Source organism: Melospiza georgiana, chromosome 33 (assembly GCF_028018845.1).
Source record: "Melospiza georgiana isolate bMelGeo1 chromosome 33, bMelGeo1.pri, whole genome shotgun sequence".
Classification (NCBI taxonomy): domain Eukaryota; kingdom Metazoa; phylum Chordata; class Aves; order Passeriformes; family Passerellidae; genus Melospiza; species Melospiza georgiana.
Window position 1 is genome coordinate 3,131,212 of NC_080462.1, and position 19,349 is coordinate 3,150,560.

At 54.4% G+C, this 19,349-nt stretch overlaps 1 protein-coding gene across 1 annotated transcript; it reads right to left on the reverse strand.

The window, feature by feature from the left end:
* Positions 1-5,854: 5,854 nt before the first annotated feature.
* Positions 5,855-12,084, reverse strand: LOC131095104 (uncharacterized). Its single transcript, XM_058042675.1, has 10 exons — positions 11,983-12,084; positions 9,419-9,530; positions 9,201-9,280; positions 8,776-9,105; positions 7,588-7,713; positions 7,334-7,410; positions 6,996-7,061; positions 6,578-6,646; positions 6,382-6,441; positions 5,855-6,294 (listed from the first exon to the last, which is right to left on the reverse strand). The coding sequence occupies exons 1-10, from the start codon at positions 12,053-12,055 to the stop codon at positions 6,235-6,237; spliced, it is 1,053 nt and encodes a 350-aa protein (XP_057898658.1). The 5' UTR covers positions 12,056-12,084; the 3' UTR covers positions 5,855-6,234.
* Positions 12,085-19,349: the final 7,265 nt, after the last annotated feature.

A 19,349-nucleotide genomic window follows, 5' to 3' on the forward strand; every position in this document is an offset into this window, starting at 1 on the left:
TCACCCGCGTCACCTCACCGAGGGCGGGACACGGCCGCACCCAGGGTAGGACACGACCTCACCCAGGGTGGGACCCCTCCAGGGTGGGACCCCCTCACGGGGCAGCTGCTCCCCAAGGACCCCTAAGGCTGGAACCCCTCAAGGTCCCCCAAAACTCAGGGCTTGAAGGGGAACGGGGAGGACACGTGATGGAGGTTCCCCTTCCTCTTCCGTCCGCAAAAACGACATTCTGCATGGTGACAAAATGTCACAAGGGTGTCACAGACACAGCCCCTGAGACTGTGACACAGCGCACCATGGGTCCCCCAAATCCCCACCACAGGGACCCCAAAGCCTGGGGGCAGCCAGGGGGGATTTGGGATCTTCCAGAGGGGGATTTGGGATCCGATCCCAGGGGAATTTGGGATCTGAACCCAGGGAATGGGGCAGGACAGAGGGAACGGCCTCGAGCTGTGCCAGGGATGGAAATTTGGGATGGTTTTTCCATGGAAAAAGGGTTGGGAAGCGTCGGAAGGGGCTCAGGGAGGGCTGGATCCCCATCCCTGGAGGTGTCCAAGGAATCCCTTGGAAGACCACTGGATGACCACTGGATGGACACCAGATGGACACCAGATGACCACCGGATGTCCAGGCGCGCTCGACCCCAGCTCCCTCCAGGGATTCTCCCCCATCCCCACGGGATTTCCCGGGGTCGCCGCTCTTCCACTATTCCACAATTCCAGCCCGGATTCCTCCCTCCCCCGCCCGGCCACACTCGGGCCACCCCCGCTGTCCCCTCGCTGTCCCCTGGCTGGGGACAAACGGCCCTCGGCGTCTTCCCACGGGCGGGGGTCTGCGAGCAAAGGGGAACAAAGGGAAACAAAGGGGAACAAAGGGGAACAAAGGGGAACAAAGGGACCCCCGCGACCCCCGCTGCGCCCTGACCCACTTGGGGCCGGCCCGGGGCTGTCCCCGTCCCCTCCGGTGTCGCCTTGGCTGCGGTGACGCCGAAACCGAGAGGGGAGGGACGGGAAGGGCGATTGGAGGGCTGCGAATTAACCCCGGCATGCAAATGAGGGTCGTTAGAATAAATTAGAGCGCGCCGACGGAGGCATCCGCGCTCGTCCTTTGGGATGAGGAGGGGCTGGAGCTGCGATCCATCTCCCGAACCCCGCTGGTTTTCTGCTCCCCACACCCCAAAATCGCTGCTTTTAGGGGGAAAAAAAGACCCCGGGTCACCACGGGCTGCCCCAAAATCCTGGGAAAACGGGGCTGTGCAGTTTCCAGCCCCCAAAAGTTCCGCTGTTCAGCTGGAGAGGGGAAGTTCTGGGGTGACCTCACTGTGGCCTTGCAGGACCTGGGGGGGCTTCAGGACAAATGGAAGGAGAATTTTCCCAAGAATTTTCCCCAGAAAAGGGGGAATGGGGTCAGGGGGATGGCAGGGGGGGATTTGGGTGGGATTTTGGGGTGGAATTGTTCCCTGTGAGGGTCCCAGGTGATTCCATGGATTCCCCATCCCTGGGAGTGTCCAAGGCCAGGCTGGACCCACCTGGGATAGGGGATGGTCCCTGCCCATGGAATTGGGGTGGGATTTTTTGGGGATTTCAGGTTCCTTTCCATCCTAAAACATTCCAGGATTCCCTGGGCTGGTTTAGATGGGATTTTAGGGATCAATCTTTCCCTCACTGAGGTTGTTCCATGGATTCTCCATCCCTGGGAGTGCCCAAGTCCAGGCTGGACATTGCTTGGAGCAGCCTGGGCTGGTGGGAGCTGTCCCTGCCCACAGGATCAGCTTTAAGGCCCCTTCCCACCCAAACCATTCCGTGATTTGGGCTCAGCCTCGCTCCTCAGGGATGCCCTGAAGGCCCCAGTCCATGGACACCAATTCCATGGGCACCAATTCCATGGGCACCAATTCCATGGGCACCATGACATTCTCTGGGATAATGCTCTCCAGGCTGGTCCCCACGGAGCACCCGAGCCATTTGTCACACACGGCCACCGTGACACTCTTGGTCCCACCCTCATCTTTCCTCGGGAACAGAGTTGGGCTCTGTTTTAAACACCTCGAGTTTCCTCCTTTTTCCTTGAAAACAGAGTGGTTTTCTTTTAAACACCTCAGGTTTCCGTGTGAGCATGAATTGCCCCTCCTTGATGTTTTATTTTTGGCCCAAACCACATCCAAAGCCACCTCCCCTCCACCTCTATGCTGAAAAGCCACAAGGGCACTTCTTCCTTCTTCTTCCTCTTTCTGGCTCGAATTTTTGCCTGTTGGTGCCCCAAAATCCGCTCAATTTCTGGACATCCATGGACGTGTTTTGGATCCCTCATCTCGTCACCTTCATGCTGCTCCACCAAACCAGTGAGTGCCAGGTCCCCTGGGAAGGAGATCTTGGGGTGGTTTTGGGATTTTTGAGGTTTTGGGGTTCGAGGGATGGCTGGGAGCACCAGAGCAGCTCCATGGGGTAGGTTCGTGCCCAGTGTTGGAATCCAGGGCTGCCGTGGAGCTCCTGCTGGTAGCGGGCTGATGCCCATCTCTGTGTCCATCTCTGGTGCTCATCTCTGTGCCCATCCCTGGTGTCCATCTCTGTGTCCATGTCTGGTGTCCATCTCTGGGGTCCATCCCTGGTGTCCATCTCTGGTGTCCATCTCTGTGTCCATCTCTGGTGTCCATCTCTGTGTCCACCTCTGGCCCAACCTCTGCTCCAGATGTTCTCCAGACATCCTGCTCTGCCTTCAGCTCCTGCTCCTCTCCACGTTGTCTCCCTGGTTTTGGGGGTCTCATCTTGGGGTGTTTTTTGGCTGAAAGGAGGGAAATTGGGCAAAGTTCAGCCCTTGCCCGCTCTGAGGGGGGTTTATCATGTGAACCATCCCGTGGTTTTGTTATTCCTGCGAGTTTATCTCCTCCAGCAGCTTTTTCCTTCCACGGGCTCCTCTGTCCATGTCGCAGGGGTGGCTGAGGCTGGTGCCGAGCCCGACCTCGGGGCTGGGCCAGGATCAGTTCCCGGTTAGGAAAACTGGGAAGGAGAACTCCATTCCCGGTATAAATGGGGTGGCAGGGTTCGTTGGAAATGGGAAGTTGCAAAAATAACAAAAACAGCTCTTTCCTCCTCAAATTGATGAGCCAAGGGCATGGTGTGGTCACTGGAGGGAACGGATGGGTCCAGAGGGATCCTGGACCTTGTCCAGGAGTGTGGAAGGGGTCTCACCTCTGGAATGGTGAGATCCTACCTGGAATGGTGAGATCCAGTCTGGAATCTCCAGATCCCATCAGGTCTGGTGCTTCCAGCATGAGAAGTTCATGGAACTGTTGGAGCCAGTCCACGTTTCACAGGGGCCATTTCCTGTGGCCACAGGGAGTGGTCAGCCTGGAGAAGCCGTGCTGGAGCTGCCCCACGCACCCCTGGCAGTGTCCAGGGCCAGGCTGTCTCCAACTCCTCGTTCTCCTTTCCCTTTCAGTTCCCCTCCGGGCTCGGCCTGGGGGTGGCCTCGTGCTCTTCCTTCCCCCAGGGACCCTTCCATGAGCCCCCCATGAGCCCTCAAGCACCCCCAGCCCTGATGGGCTTCATCCTCTGGGTTCTGCAACTTCATCCATCCTTGGTCCCACCATGATCCCGGCTTTTCATGCCACCTTCATTTCCCCCTTTCATCCCATCTCCAGCCCATGCTCAGCACTCCTTCATTCCAGCTTCCTCCCACCTCCAGCCCACCTTCAGCCTACCTTCATCTCTCCATCCCACCTTGATCCCTCCTTCGTTCCAGCTTTTCATCGCACCCTTATCCCTTGATCCGTTCAACCCTCCTTCAACCGACCTCCATCCCACCTCCATCCCACCCTGAGCCCACCTTCATCCTCTCTCCATCCCACCCTGAGCTCCCACCCCCATCTCAAGTTCTCTCCCCGTTTTCTCTCCCCAGTGAGCGCCAGCGACCCCACGGAGGTGGTTGGGGTCCTGGGCAAGTCCGTGACCTTCCGCACCCACAACCCAGATGGAAATCCCGCATTCTGGAATTTTGGGAATGAACCCATACTGACTGTGGCGTTTGAGAATCCTCCTCGACCCTTATTTCATAAAGAGGAATTCAGAACCCGTTTTTCTGTCTCCAAGAACGGCCGTGCGCTCACCATCTCCCAGCTGAGGATGGAGGATGCCGGGACCTACTCTGTAACCATTCTGTATGAAACATCCACCTTCACCCTGCAGGTGTTCAGTAGGTGCTTTTAGTGCTGTTTTAGGGGTGCTTTCAGTGCTGTTTTGGGGTTTTTCACACTAAATGAGACGTTTGTGACACCGCTGTGACCGCAGGGGAGCTAGCAGAGCCCACGGTGACCTGCGAGGCCCAGAACTGCTTGGATGGGAGCTGCAGCTCCTCCCTGCGCTGCTCCGCGTCCGGCACCGGCCTTGGCCTCGGGAACGTCTCCTACACCTGGAGGGTGGGGGATCAGACGTGGGACGGGAGCTCCGTGGTGCTGCTGGTGATGAAAACATCCCAGGATGGGCTGGAGCCGGTGACGTGCACGACACGGAACCCCGTCAGCAGCAGGAACGTCACCGTCACCAACCTTGGGGAGCTCTGCGCAGGTGAGAGCCGGGGACAGATCCTGATGGGCTGATCCGGATCCCCTGAGGAACACGGGAATGTTGGGGTTGGGATGGTCTGATCCCGATCCCTGAGAGCAGGAAAAGCTGGGATTTGGGGTTGGGATGGGCTGATCCCGATCCCCTGAGAGCGCCGCCTCTGCCCTGCCTTGGGGTGAGATCCCCTGGAATGAGGGATCAGGGCGGGATTTGAGGCCAAACTCCCTCTGCCCCAATGCCAGGAAGAGCCAGATTTATTTCGGGATCTTCTTCCTTTTCCAGGCGCCCGCTCCGGCAGCTGGATCAGGATCGGCGTCGTGGCCGGGGTTGAAATCACGTCGCTTTTATCGATTTTCCTCGTGGCCTACTGTAAATCCAGAGGTGAGCGTGGAAAACCATCCCTGGAGCCCTGGGGAGCCGGAGGTGGGACCTGGGAGGGGGACAGAGCCAGGGTGGGGTGGATTTGGGCAGATTTGGGTGGATTTGGGGTGGATTTGGGGTTCTGATTTGGGGTGGATTTGGGGCATATTTGGGGTTCTCCTGACTATCTTGACAGGTTTTTAGCTGGACGAGAGCCCAGGGATTGGTTCCCTGTGGGGCGGAGCCAATCCGCTGGCGAGATCCGAAGAGCCAATCACCTGGCTGGATTTGCAGATTGACACCACAGGGAGGAGCTGACCACGCCTCTGTGGAAAAGCAGATTTTTGAAAAACCAACAAAGCCCAAGAAAATCTCTTTTTCCTCTGGCCTGGGGACTTGCTACTGACCAGCCCCATGCGGCCAGGTTGGCATGGGGCCACCAGGACTGTCCATGGGGCCAGCATTGGAGGTGGCCCCAAAATCCAGAGTGACCACGAGGCCGAGATTGTCCGGCCAAAATCCTCACGGCCGGACCATGCAACCACGACTTTGTTCGTTTCATGGAAATTAAAATTAAAATTAAAATTAAAATTAAAATTAAAATTAAAATTAAAAGCCAGGAAATAATGGTTTCTTGTGGAGATGTCTCCATGGCATGGCAGGAGAGACTCGTCTACCCAAGAGAATGAAGAAAGGATATTTTGAGTTTATAAATTGACTGAAAGTCCCAGCTTTTGCCACTTTACATTGACAGTGGGAAATAAAAAACGGTGGTGAGGAGCTGGGGAATAAGCAATCCAAAGGTTTATTGTGATTTTCTTATTATTTTATTTTTAGCTCAGTAAATAAAGATTTTTTAATAACCTTTTAAAGTTTTAAAGTTTTAATAACCTTTTAAAGCCCTCCTCCTCCTCCTAATCTAGATCCCTCAGCGGGAAACGAGCAAACAACTCCAGTGAGCGCCAGCACCAAACCCACCCCAAAATTGGTGCATTGGCCAAAAACTCGGTTTGGTGAACCCAAACCTCTTCACGCTCTTCATCAAGAAAAATAAAAAATAAAGAATTCTCAAATTTCCAAACGCTAAAATCCCCACAGAATTCCCACCCTGCCCATCCCGCCTGCCCAATCCCAAATCCATCCCTTCCGGAATTTTCCATCCCCAGATCTTCGCTCCGAGGCGCAGCCGGGGGTTGAATCTTGGGGAGAAAAACCCCGAATTTCTGGATATTTCTGGATATTTCTATTCCATGGGTCCCAGTGGCCGCTGGAGTTTCCAGGAGGAGAATTCCACCGGGATGGGAATTCCGGGGTTTCAGGGGCGCTGGTGGTCGGCGGGATTTGGGAACCCCAAGCGCCTGTAACCCCCGTTATCCTGCAAGGAAATGGGTGGGATTTGGGACATTTTGGGGCATTTTGGGGATTCTTTTGATCCCTAAAAACCCGATGGATTCTCCATTACCTCCAGGTAGGCGGTGGAGACCAAAGATCGGTCCAGCCTCTTCCTCTTGATGGATGAAGGCTGTGGGGAAAAAAGGGGGAAAATTCCCGTTGGGAAAAGCGGGATCCCAAAACCTCGGGGGACACGGATTTGGTGTCCCCAAGAGGACACGGATTTGGTGTCCCCAAGGCTCGGGGACACTCCAGGGCAGCCTCACCCCGTGGTCGAACTGGACCGTGGAGTAAATGGTGAAATTCATGGGTTCCTCATGGTGCCTGGGGTGTTCCTGCAGGGAAAAAGGGAAATTTTGGGAATAAAAAATGGGAAATTTGGGGGGTAAAAAGGGGGAGATTTTGAGGTTAAAAAATGGGAAATTTTGGGAATAAAAAATGGGAAATTTCAGGGATAAAAACCAGGAAAGTTTGGATATAAAAAAATGGGAAATATTGGGGATAAAAAATTGGAAATTTCAGGGATAAAAATGGGAAAGTTTGGGGATTAAAAATGGGAAATTTTGGGGATAAAAATTGGGAAATTTTGGAGATAAAAAATGGGAAATTTTGAGGATAAAAAAACTGGGAAATTTTGGGATTAAAAGTGGATCCAGCCTGGGGATCCCATGGGAATGACCCTACCACTGTCCTGGGAGTGACCGCAGCGTAGATGGTGGCTCCTTCCTGGGTGGCCTCGCCCGTCCTGGCCTGGGGAACACAAAAAAAAGCCAGAAATGGTTAAAAGGATCAGCTTGGGGCTCCCAAAATCCCACCCGGAGTGGATTTCCCCATGGGCAGCGTGGTCAGGCCGTGGAACTGCCCAAGGTTTGGGTTCCCAGCCCGGGGAGTGTCCGAGGAGTGAGCGGACGCCGAGTGACCAGGCTGGGGTCAGCCCCAGGGTGGACTCGGTGACCTTGGGGGGTTTGTTCGACCCCAAAATTCCCGGATTTGGGGTGGGAAGGGACAATCCCGGCACTCACAGGGCCCTGGCGGCGTTTCTTCTCTCCCACCGTGGCGTAGACGGTCAGCGCCTGCTCCGGGGCAGTTCCGGGGGTCCCTGCGGGGTCAGAATTCACAAATTTGGGTTCCAAGGGTTGGTTTGGGGTCAGAATTCCTGAATTTGGGGTTCCAAGGGTCAGTTTGGGGTCAGAACTCCCAGATTTTGGGGTTCCAAGGGCCGGTTTGGGGTCAGACCCCCCAAATTCGGGATCCTGCCCCGACATTCCGGACAAACCTTCCCGGGAGTTTTTCCTCCTCTTCCTCCACCAGCAGCAGAAGCCCACGAGGAGCAGGATCAGCCCCACAGCCCCGGCCCCGGCCCCGGCCAGCAGTGTCCAGAGGCTGAAATTCCCTGAAATTTCTGGAAAAGAATCCCGGAATCCTGTAACGGGGCTGGGGTTTGGGGTCCCTTCCCACCCAAAACATCCCAGGATTCCCTTAATCATAAAAATTTATATTTTTCACTTATATGGAATAAAAAAATGTATAAAAAAATATGGATTAAAGGTTAATTCCTTTATGTTTTATATGTAAACAATTACATCTTTAAAAATAACATTCAGTAAGTATAAAAAATAATAATAAGTACAATTATATATATATATAGATAATTACATATTTTATATAAAAATACATGTAGATTTTATACAGATAAAGGTCCATTTTTTACAGATAAATAAGTGTGCTATATGAGAAAATAAGTATGGATTTTATATGTAAAAATAAGTATATTTTATATCTATATAAAGTATATTTCTATAGATAAAAATAAGCATAAATTTTATATATAAATAAGTGTACTATATAAACAGTATACATTATATATGTAAGTATATATTTTATGAATTTATTTTATATATATATAAGTATAGATTTTACATTGAACACATAGACAAAAATTGCGTATCTTACACATAACAATTAAATTAGAAACTATATAATTTATGTCTTTATTCATTATTTCTACCTAATATTTTCCAGCAGATTTTCCAGCTAATAATTTCCATATTTTTGATTTTTATCCATTATTTTCCAGCAGGTTTTTACCTAATGTTTTCCAGACAACATTTTCCATATTTTCTATTTTTACCTAATATTTTCCAGCAGGTTTTTGCCTAACATTTTCCATATTTTTTATTTTTACCTAATATTGCCCAGCATGTTTTTACCCAATATTTTCCAGCTAATCTTTTCCATATTTTCGATTTTCACCTAATATATTTCAGCAGGTTTTTACCTAATATTTTCCAGCTAATCTTTTCCATTTTTTCCGTTTTCACCCAGTATATTCCAGCAGGTTCTTACCCAGTATTTTCCACCTCCATAAACGATTTTTACCTAGTATTTTCCCCCATTTTTCCCCATTTAAGGCCTGTAAACCCCGGCATGCTCAGCCTCACCCCGGGGCCCACGGGGAGCTCACCTGGGCAGGTGAGGGCGGCGCGGGCCGCGCTCCACCCCGCGGGGTTGCTGACGTTGCAGAGGCAGATTTGGGGATCCGCGCCCTCGGGGAGGCTCCGGAGCAGCCGGGAGGAGCTGCCCGGGATCTGCCCCGGGATCTGCCCCGGGATCTGCCCCGGGACCGGCTCCGGGATCGGCTCCGGGATCTGCCCCGGGACCGGCTCCGGGCCATCCCCGGCACAGGCCCAGCTGTAGGAGACGTTCCCGGGGCTGGAGCAGAGCAGGGACAGGTGGCACCGGCCCCGATCCCGCTGCAGGATTTGGGATTTCAGCTCCGGCCGCGGGACGGGGTCTGCGGGGACAGCGGGGTGAGATGGGACAGAGGACACCGGGACATGGGGACATGGGGAAAGAGGGACAGGAGGACACAGGGACACCGGCACTCACCCCACACGGACACTCGGATGCACCGGGATGGAATCACTCGCGAATTCTCGAACTCGGCCCAATAGACCCCGTTATCATCCCTGCGAACCGGGGAGATGCACAGGGAGAGGTTTCCTGGGTGGAATTTCACTCTCCCGTGGAAAGGACCTCTGGGATAGGAGACACTTCCATCCTTGGGGGCTGTCAGGATCTTCTGCCGCTCTCCTGAATTAATGTACCATTTCCACTGCATCTCTGTCCACTCCCGCGGGGGTTTCTCCGGCACCAGGCACAGCGACGCTCCCGCGGTCACGGGGCGGGACACAGCCGGATTTTGGCATTCCGGGGATCCTAAACCAGAGCCAGGGGAGCCCCAGTGAGGCTGTGACACCAGGAGGGGCTCTGGAGTCCGGAGGTGACACGGTCACTGCTGGGGCCACCCCTGGGCTGCACCTGCAGCGTCCACTCCTGGCCCCAGGGCCCATTCCCTGTCCCCATCCCAAAAATTCCATTTTCTCCACACACGCCAAACTGGTTTTGCATCTGTTCCCCATCCCATTCCCCAAATTTCCCTTCTCTCCCCATTATCGCAAATTGGTTCTGCGTCTATTCCCCATCCCAGAATTTCAGTTTTCTCCACATTGTCCCAAACTGGTTCTGTGTCCATTCGATATGCCAAATTTCCACTCTCTCCTGGTTATCCCAGACTGGTCAAGGTCTGTTCCCCATTCCAGGGGTTCCTCTCTCTCCCCGTTATCCAAAATTGGTTTTGTGTCCATTCCCCATCCCAGAAGTTAAATTTTATCCCCATTTTCCCAAACTGGTTCTGTGTCTGTCCCCCATCCCCAAATTTCCCCTCTTTCCCCGTTATCCCAAACTGGTTGAGTGTTCATTCCCCATTCCCAAATTTCTCCCCTCCCCATTATCCCAGTGTCAGGTCCCACATGGCCAACTGTCTGTTCCCCATCCCAAAAGTTCCATTTTTCCCTCATTTTCCCAAACTGGTCAAGGTCCATTTCTTATCCCAAATTTCCCTTCTCCCCCCATTATCCCAAACTGGTTCTGTGTCCATTCCCCATCCCCGTTCCAAAATTTCCCCTCTCCCCATTATCCCAAACTGGTTCTGTGTCCATTCCCCATCCCAAATTTCCATTATCCCAGACTGGTCAGGGTCCCTTCCTCTTTCCATGGGTTCCTCTCTCTCCCCATTATCCCAAACTGGTCAAGTTCCCTTTTTTATCCCAAATTTCCCCTCTTTTCTCAAGTTTCCCACACTGGTCAGGGTCCGTTCCCCCTTCCATGGGTTCCTCTCTCTCCCCATTGTCCCAAACTGATTTTGTGTCGTTCCCCATCCCAAATTTCCATTATCCCACACTGGTCAGGGTCCGTTCCCCTATTCCATGAGTTCCCCTCTCCCCACACCCTCCCAGCGCCCGTTCCCCCTCCCCAACCCCGGTGAATTTCCCACCCTACCCCGTCTCCCCTCAATTTCGGTTTTCTCTCCTCAGAGCAGCCCCGGATGCCGGAGGCCCCCAAAATAAAACCCGCGGAACATCCGGAGGGCCGACGGCTTCCTGCAGCCCCGTGTGGTCAGGGCGGCTCTGGGGGCTCCTGTGCACGGCCCAGCGCCCCCAAATCTGCCCTAAATCTGCCCAAAATCCGCCCTAAATCCCCCCTTTCCACCCTCCTGAGCGGATCCCAGCCATCCCGGGGGTTTTTCTGCATCCGGAGTTTTTCTGGGAGCTCCAGGGCAGAGCTGCAGGTGCGGGGGCACCCCCGGGGCTCGGGAAATTCGGAAAATTCGGGAAATGCGGGAAATCCTTCCCTGGGGCAGCGGGAGCGATTGGGAAGGGATTTCCCCCAGCTCCAGGTGCCGGAATTCCTGCAGGACTCGGGAATTGTCTTTTCCTGATGCTCCGGAGCTGCCAGGGGGGTTCAGGGGGTCAGCCTGGAGAAAAGGGGGGTCCGGGGGGATTTGGGGTCTGCCAGGGGGGATTTGGGATCTGATCCCAGGAAGGATTTAGGATCTGATCCCCGGGAATGGGGCAGGACCAGGGCTGGAAATTTTGGGGAAAATTCTGCCTGGAAAAGTGAAAAGGCCGTGGAAGGGGCTCGGGGAGGGTTGGATCTCCATCCCTGGAGGTGTCCGGGGAATCTCTGGAACTTTGGGGGACCAGGAGGGGGTTGGTGCCAGCCTGGTGACCTCGGAGCTCTTTTCCAGCCTCAAAAATCCTGGGATTCTGCGAACCCTGGAGCTGTCAGGAAAATGACACCAAAATCTGCCAAGGTGTGGCCAGGAGACGCTCCAGGCACCTGGAGATGCTCCAGGGTCAATCCATCCCCCAAACCCCGCTGGTTTTCTGCTCCCCACACCCCAAAATCGCCGCTTTCAGGGGAAAAAACACCCTGGGTCACCCCCAGCTGCCCCAAAACCCCGGGAGAGCGAACGGGGCAGGTTCGGCAGAGGGATCTGAGTTTGGGAACGGGGAAAGGTCCCGGCTCCGCGGTTCAGAAACTGTGGGAACAGAGAAGTCGTGACTTTCAGGCAAAGTCCACATCCGAAACGCTGCCCAGGAAGGGGAACCGGCCCCGCGTCACGGCCCGGCTCTGCTCGGACAAGGGGGGTTTGAGAGGAGCGAGGAGAATCCCCCCAAAGCCGCAGCCAGCCCCTCTCCATCCCCCCGAGCGCCGCCCCGGCTTTTCCCCGCAGCAATTCCCGAATTGCCCGCAGCAATTTCCCGCAGCAATTCCCCAATTCCCGAATTCCCGCAGCCCCCCCGGTCCCCCAGTGCCCCCTCCTCACCTCGGCTCCCGGCCAGGCCCAGCAGCAGCGCCAGCAGCGCGGGGGGACAGCGGCGACCCCCGAGGGGGGACATCGCGGAGCGGAGCGGGGACCCCTCGGGGCTGCGAGCGCCCGCCGGGGCTTCCTCTGCCCCCGCTCCTTCCTCTGCCCCGGCTCCTTCCTCTGCCCCGGCTCCTTCCTCCTCCTCCTCCTCCTCCTCCTCCTCCTCCTCCCGCGGCCGCCCCTGTGGCAGAGGTCCCAAGGACGTGTCCGGAGCGCGGCGCTCTCAGCCCCAAAGCTCGCAGGGAACTGATTTGAGTCGCCCCGGGAGGGCAATTTTGGGGTGTTTTGGGGGGTTTTGCTTTCCCTTTGCAGCGAGCGCCGGGGACGCTTGGGGACATCGCGGTGGCTCCGCTGTCCCCAGCTCGGGCAGCCCAGCAGCAGCAGGGCCAGGAGGTTTGGGGAGGAATGTCCAACCCCAAGGTGCACTTTTCAACCCCAAAATCCCTGTTCCAACTCCAAAAAATCCTCCCGGTTTCAACCCCAAAATCCTCCCGGTTCCATCCCCAAAATCCTCCCGTTTCCAACCTCAAAATCCTCCTCGTTTCAACCCCAAAATCTTTCCGGTTTCAACCTCAAAATCCTCCCGGTTTCAACCCCAAAATCCTCCCGTTTCCAACCTCAAAATCCTCCCGGTTCCAACCCCAAAATCCATCCTGTTCCAACCCCAAAATCCTCCCAGTTCCATCCCCAAAAAATCCTTCTCGTTCCAACCCCAAAATCCCTCCCGGTTCCAACCCCAAAATCCATCTAATTCCAGCCCCCAAATTCTCATCATTCTAGTCCCAAAATCCTCCCCGTTTCAGCCCCAAAATCCCCGTTCCAGCCCCAAACCCTCCCCGCTTTCTGGACTCGCGGTTTTTATGGGATTTGCAGCCCCATCCCGCGCTCCCGAGCCGGCTGGGAGCGAAATTCCCGGGAATTCCGTTCGATCCCGGGGCCGGGAGGTGGCAGCAGGAGACCGCGGGCGGCCGGGGGGTCCCCGAACCGCCCCCCAAAATCCCGAATCCCTCCGGGGAACGGAGGAACCGGGACCCGGCTGCGCCTCCCCCAGCCCCAAATAAAATCCTGGAGCCGTGTCCGGGCTGGGAAAAGGGTCGGGATGGGATGGGACCCCAAAATCCCAGAATTCCTGAACTCCAGAATCCCAAAATCCCAGAATTCCTGAATTCCAGAATCCCAAATCCCAGAATTCCTGAATTCCAGAACACCAAAATCCCAGAATTCCAGAACACCAAAATCCCAGGATTCCAGAATCCCAAAATCCAAGAACCCAAATATCCCCCAACCCCAGAACCATGAAATCTCAGAATCCCAGAATTTCGGAATCCCAAAATCCCAGAATTCCAGAAGCCCAAAATCACAGAATTCCAGAATTCCTGAATTCCGCAACACCAAAATCCCAGAATCCCAAAATCCAAGAACCCAAAGATCCCAGGACCCCAGAACCACAAAATCTCAGAATCCCAGAATTCCTGAATATCAGAATTCTGGATTTCTGGAACCCCAAAATCCCAGAATCTCAGAATTCCAGGATTCATGGATTTTGGAACGCCAAAATTTCAGAATTCCAGAATCCCAGGATCCAAGAATCCAAAGATCCCAGGACCCCAGAACCACAAAATCCCAGAATCCCAGAACCCAAAAATCCCAAAATTCCTGAATGCCAGAATCCTGGAATTCTGGAACCACAAAATCCCAGAATCCCAGGATGCCAGAACCCCAAAATCCCAGAATTCCAGGATTCCAGAATGGGAATTTTGGGAAGGGATTTTGGAAAACGCGCATTCCAAACTTGGAGGGGTTTGATGGGGGAAAAAATAAGAGGGGGAAAATCCAAATTTTTCCAGTCTGGGGCGGCTCCGCCCACCCCGCCAGGGATGTTCGGGTTAATTGTCGATCCGGGGATTCATTAAGGCGGTTTCATTAATTAATTAATTAATTTCGATTGATTAATTGGTGATGAGGGCGTGCCCTAATCCCGGTGGCGGTGGCAGATGTCCCCCGGGTGCCGCCTCTGTCCCCAGAACAAAGCCCCAGACAAAGGCGGGAGATTTGGGGAATTAGGGAATTAATTAGGGGATTAATCAGGGATTAATTAGGGAATGGAGGGGAGGAACATCCCGAGGCACAGCCACACCCCGGAGCTGCTCCACAAAGGGGCTTTGTGTCCCTTTTTGTGCCACAATTCCTAAATTTTCTCTCCAAAATCGCAGAATTCCAGAATTTCAGGGGGATTTCGGGAGGAATTCCTGACTCTGGAGAGCAATTTCGGGAATTGCGGCACAAAATTCCCAAATTTTTTGGGAAGGGTCTCAGGGGGGTTGGAGGTGCCACCCTGGGAGGGGTCCCAGGAGTTCCTGGAATTCTGGTTGGGCTTGGTGGGCTTTTCCAACCTCGTAAATTCTGGAATTCTGGGATTCTGGAATTGTGGGATCCTTTAATTATGGGATCCTGGGGTTTTGGGGTCCTGGGATTTTGGAATTCTGGGGTTTTGGGGACCTGGAATTCAGGAGTGCTGAGATTCCAGGATTCTGGATTCCTGAGGTTCTGGGATTTTTGGGGTTCTGGAATTGTGGGATCCTTGGATTCTGGAATTATGGGATCCTGGGGTTCTGGAATTCAGGAATTCTGAGATTCTGAGATTCCAGGTTTCTGGATTCCTGAGGTTCTGGGATTTTGGCGGTTCTGGAATTCAGGCTTGCTGGGATTCCAGAATTCTGGTTTCCTGGGTTCTTTGGATTCTTGGATCCTGGGATTCTGGAATTCTGGGATTTTGGGGGTCAGGAATTCAAGAATTCTGGGCTTCCAGGATTCTGGATTCCTGAGGTTCTGGAGTTCTGGGATTCTGGGATTCTGAGATTCTGGGATTCTTGGATCTGGGATTTCGGAATTCTGGTAGTTTGGCGTTCTGGAACTCTGGAGTTCTGGGTTTCTGAGGTTCTGGGATTTTGTGATTCTGGGATTCCAGTGTTCTGGGGTTCTGGAATTCAGAGACCCCTTGGCCACAGGGCAGCAGGATTCAGGTTGGAGCTGGGGAAACTGAGGCACGGAGGGCCCCACTGGCAGCACCCGGGGAGCTCCGCAGGACCGGGAGTGCCGGGATCACCGGGAGCAGCCGGGATTGGGGCCAGGAGCTGTCTGGGGATTTGGGATTGGGGATTTGGGACTGGGGATTGGGGACTGGGGATTTGGGATTTGGGATTGGGGACTGGGGATTTGGGATTTCACCCTGGCTCGGGATCAGGCTGAGGAGGAGCTCTGGGATTGGGGGGATGGGGTGGGAGTGGGAATGATGGGGCACCCAGTGACCACCAGTGACCACCAGTGTCCAGCACTCACGGTGACCAGTGACCACCAGTGACCACCAGTGTCCAGCACTCACAGTGACCAGTCTCCAGCAGTGACCAGCAATGTCCAGCACTCACGGTGACCAGTGTGCAGCAGTGACCACCAGTGTCCAGCAGTGACCAGCAGACAGAGGGACCAGTGACCACCAGTGACCAGCACCCACCAGTGTCACCCAGTGTCCAGCAGCGTGCACAGCAGCCCCCAGTGTCCACCAGTGTCCAGCTCCCACCAGTGTCCAGCGCCCCTAGTGTCCACCAGTGTCCAGCACCTAGCAATGACCACCAGGTACCACCAGTGACCACCAATGTCCAGCACCCACAGTGACCAGTGTCCACCAGCACCCCCCAGTGTCCACCAGGGTCCAGCACCCACAGTGACAACCAGTGTCCAGCACCCACAGTGACCAGGGTCCACCAGCACCCCCCAGTGTCCACCAGTGTCCAGCTCCCACCAGTGTCCAGCACCCACAGGGACAACCAGTGTCCAGCAGTGACCAGCAGAGAGTGACCAGTGCCCACCAGTGTCCAGCACCCACCGATGACCACTAGTGACCACAAGTGTCCAGTATGTACCAGAACCCCCCAGTGTCCTCCAGTGTCCAGCACCCACCGATGACCACTAGTGACCACGAGTGTCCAGTATGTACCAAAACCCCCCAGTGTCCTCCAGTGTCCAGCACCCCGTCCCCCAGTCTCGTCCAGCATCTTCCAGTGTCCCCCAGTGCCCCCCAGTGTCCCCCAGTACCCCCCAGTGTCCCCCAGTGCCCCCCAGTGTCCCCCAGTACCCCCCAGTGTCCCCCAGTGTCCCCCAGTACCCCCCAGTCCCCCCAGTATCTCCCAGTGCCCCCCAGTCCCCCCAGCCCTTCCCCAGTGCCGGGGTTTGGCCGCGATCCCCGCGGAGCTCAGGAGTTATTTTTGGGGCTGGAGCGGCTTTTCCTGGGAAATGGAATTCCTGCAAATCCCCGGCAGGGAGATAATTCCCGCAGGATGGAGGGAGGGATTTGGGAATTGATTTCTGGGGGAAAAAAAAAAATGAAAGGTATTTAAAAAGGGATCATAAAGAGGCACATTTTGATGGGAAGGGCTGGAGCCCCCGGCCTGGCTGCTCCTTTCCCCTGTGGAAACGCTTCCCAAAATATAAAAATCCATGGAAATGGTGAAATTTCTCCTTTTTATCCCAATTCCAGGACAGCAGCTCCCCAGGGAATCCCGATGGAGATCCTGGGGCTGACCAGGATGGTTTTCCTTGGCCACCCCAAAGATCCCTTTGGCCACCCCAAAAATCCTTTTGGCCACCCCAAAGATCCTCCTTGGCCACCCCAAATATCTTCCTCATCCATCCCAAGGATCTTCCTGGTCCATCCCAAATATTTTCCTCATCCATCCCAAATATTTTCCTCATCCACCCCAAAGATCCTCCTTGGCCACCCCAAACCTTTCCCGCATTCATCCCAAGAATCTTCCTCATCCATCCCAAATATCTTCCTTGGCCATCCCAAAAATCTTTTTGGTCACCCCAAATATTTTCCTCATCCACCCCAAAGATCCTTTTGGCCATCCCAAAGATCTTCCCCGTCCATCCCAAATATTTTCCCCATCCACCCCAAGGCTCTTCCTGCTTCATCCCAAACATTTCCCGGCACCGGGAATGGGTGAAGCCGGCTCTGGGATCGGCCAGGAGCCGCGGGCTCTGGATGGATATCCCGGGAATTCCGGCACAGATTGGGATTTCACAGCTCCGGATGGATATCCCGGGAATTCCGGCACAGATTGCAATTTCACAGCTCTGGATGGATATCCCGGGAATTCCAGCACAGATTGGGATATCCCGGGAATTCCGGCACAGATTGGGATTTCACAGCTCCGGATGGATATCCCGGGAATTCTGGCACAAATTGGGATTTCACAGCCCCGGGCTGAGGATGGATATCCCGGGAATTCCGGCACAGATTGGGATTTCACGGCCCAGCGGAGACCCCATCTGCTCCTGGCGCCGCGGCGCGAGGAACGTGGGGCCAGTGCCAGGCCAGGAGATCACGGTGCCAGTCCCGGAATTCAGGGTCACAATCCCGGAATTCAGGGTGCCAATCTCGGAATTCCAGGTGCCCATCCCAGAATTTGGGGTGCCCATCCCAGAATTTGGGGTGTCAATCCTGAATTCCAGGTGCCCATCCCAGAATTTGGGGTGTCAGTCCTGGGTCTGTCTCTTCTGGGCCCATGCCCTCCCAGCTGCTCCGGGATTTTGGGACTGGGGAGAAATTCCCAATTGGGGATCCCCAATTTTGGGCTGGGAGACACTTCCCAATGTCAGAATTTGGGATCCAAGGCTGGGATTTGTGATCCAAGGCTGAGATTTGGGATCCAGTGATGGGATTTGGGAGCCAAGGCGGGGATAATGGGCCAAACACCGGGATAATGGACCAAATACTGGGAAAATGGACCCAGAACTGGAATAATGAGCCAAACATTGGGATAATGGACCAAACCCCAGGACAACGGAGCAAACACCGGGATAATGGACCAAATACTGGGAAAATGGGCCCAAAACAGGAATAATGAGCCAAACATTGGGATAATGAGCCAAACATTGGGATTATGGGTCAAACTCTGGGATAACGGACCAAACATTGGGATAAAAGACTGAACTCCGGGATAATGGATCAAACCCCAGGATAACACAGCAAACACCAGGATAATTGACCAAATACTGGGAAAATGGGCCCAAAACTGGGATTATGGACCAAGCACCAGGATAACGAGCCAAACATTGGGATAATGGCCCAAACACCAGGATAACAGACAGAACCCCGGGATAATGGCCCAAACACCAGGATAACAGATCAAACTCTGGGATAATTGAGCAAACTCCAGGATAACAAACGAAACTCCAGGATAACAGACCAAAAACCCCAGGATAACAAACCAAACTCCAGGATAACGGACCAAACTCCGGGTTAAAGCTGCGGCCAAGCTGTCCAGGCCCTGACGCCTCCTCCTCCTCCTCCTCCTCCTCGCCCTCCCAGACTTTGGGGTCCCTGCTGCCTCTCCCGTCCCCCCGGTGCCCCTGCCCGGCTCCCGAGTGCGGACACAGCGGCTTTTCCCGGCCCGTCAGCGAATTCCCGGCTCCTCCTCCTCCTCCTCCTCCTCCTCCTCCCCAAATTCCTGCCACCTCCGGGGCCTCCCCCGCTCTCGGGACCCTCCGGCACCGAGCGGAGAATTCGGGCGGATTCAGGAGAAAACCCCAAAAAAAACCCAAAATCCGCACGGGCCCGGCGGTGTCCGGGAGCGCCGTCCCGGCTCGCAGGATCGGTTTTAACAGAAATCCGATTTTTTTCACCCCTTTTTGCTGCGGCCCAGCTCGGGCGCTTTGGAACTGGAATCTTCTGGTTCCTCCTGGAATCTGGGAATTCCTGGGGCTGGGGGATCCATGGAAAAAGGAGGGAGCCCCTGGTGTGTCCCGGAATGGGACAAGGCCCGGGATCGCTGCCAGGAAAGGGAAAAAAAGCTTGGAAATCCCCGGGAGAAAGGGAAAAAAATGGGAAAAAAAAAAAGCGTTTTCCATGGAAAAAACTCTGGTAAGGAGAAGGAGGGGCTGGGCGGCCTCTGGTCCCGGTGCTCCCCGACCCCCTTGGCCCAGCTCCGTTTTTCCCAGGTTTCCTGCAAATCCCTCCAGGCGGGAGAAAAAAAAAATTAAAAAAAAAGAAAGAAAATTCTATTTAAGATTAAAGGGAAGAAAAAAAAAAAAGGAGGAGAGAGAGGGATAAAAAAGCAAAAGCTCAAAAAAAGACGAAAAAAAAAAAAAATTCCAGCCCTGAGGAAAAGAAGAATCCCGGGAAATGGAGGAGCTCCCACGCACGCGGGTGTGGGCACACACACACAGGAGGGAGACACGCGCAGGGCCAGATGTGCGCGGGCCGGGCCAGATGTGCGTGCCGACAGCGCCAGGTGGGCACAGCCAGGTGTGCCCGGGGGTCCCGG

Bases quoted from the DNA above. Each gene is read 5' to 3' on its own strand.
- LOC131095104 (XM_058042675.1), bottom strand. From the start codon at position 12,055: ATGTCCCCCCTCGGGGGTCGCCGCTGTCCCCCCGCGCTGCTGGCGCTG. The intron at 7,411-7,587 runs GTTTGTCCGGAA...CTGACCCCGCAG, and splicing joins GAGGAAAAACTCCCGGGAAG to GGACCCCCGGAACTGCCCCG. The intron at 7,062-7,333 runs GTGAGTGCCGGG...TGTGTTCCCCAG, and splicing joins AGAAACGCCGCCAGGGCCCT to GCCAGGACGGGCGAGGCCAC.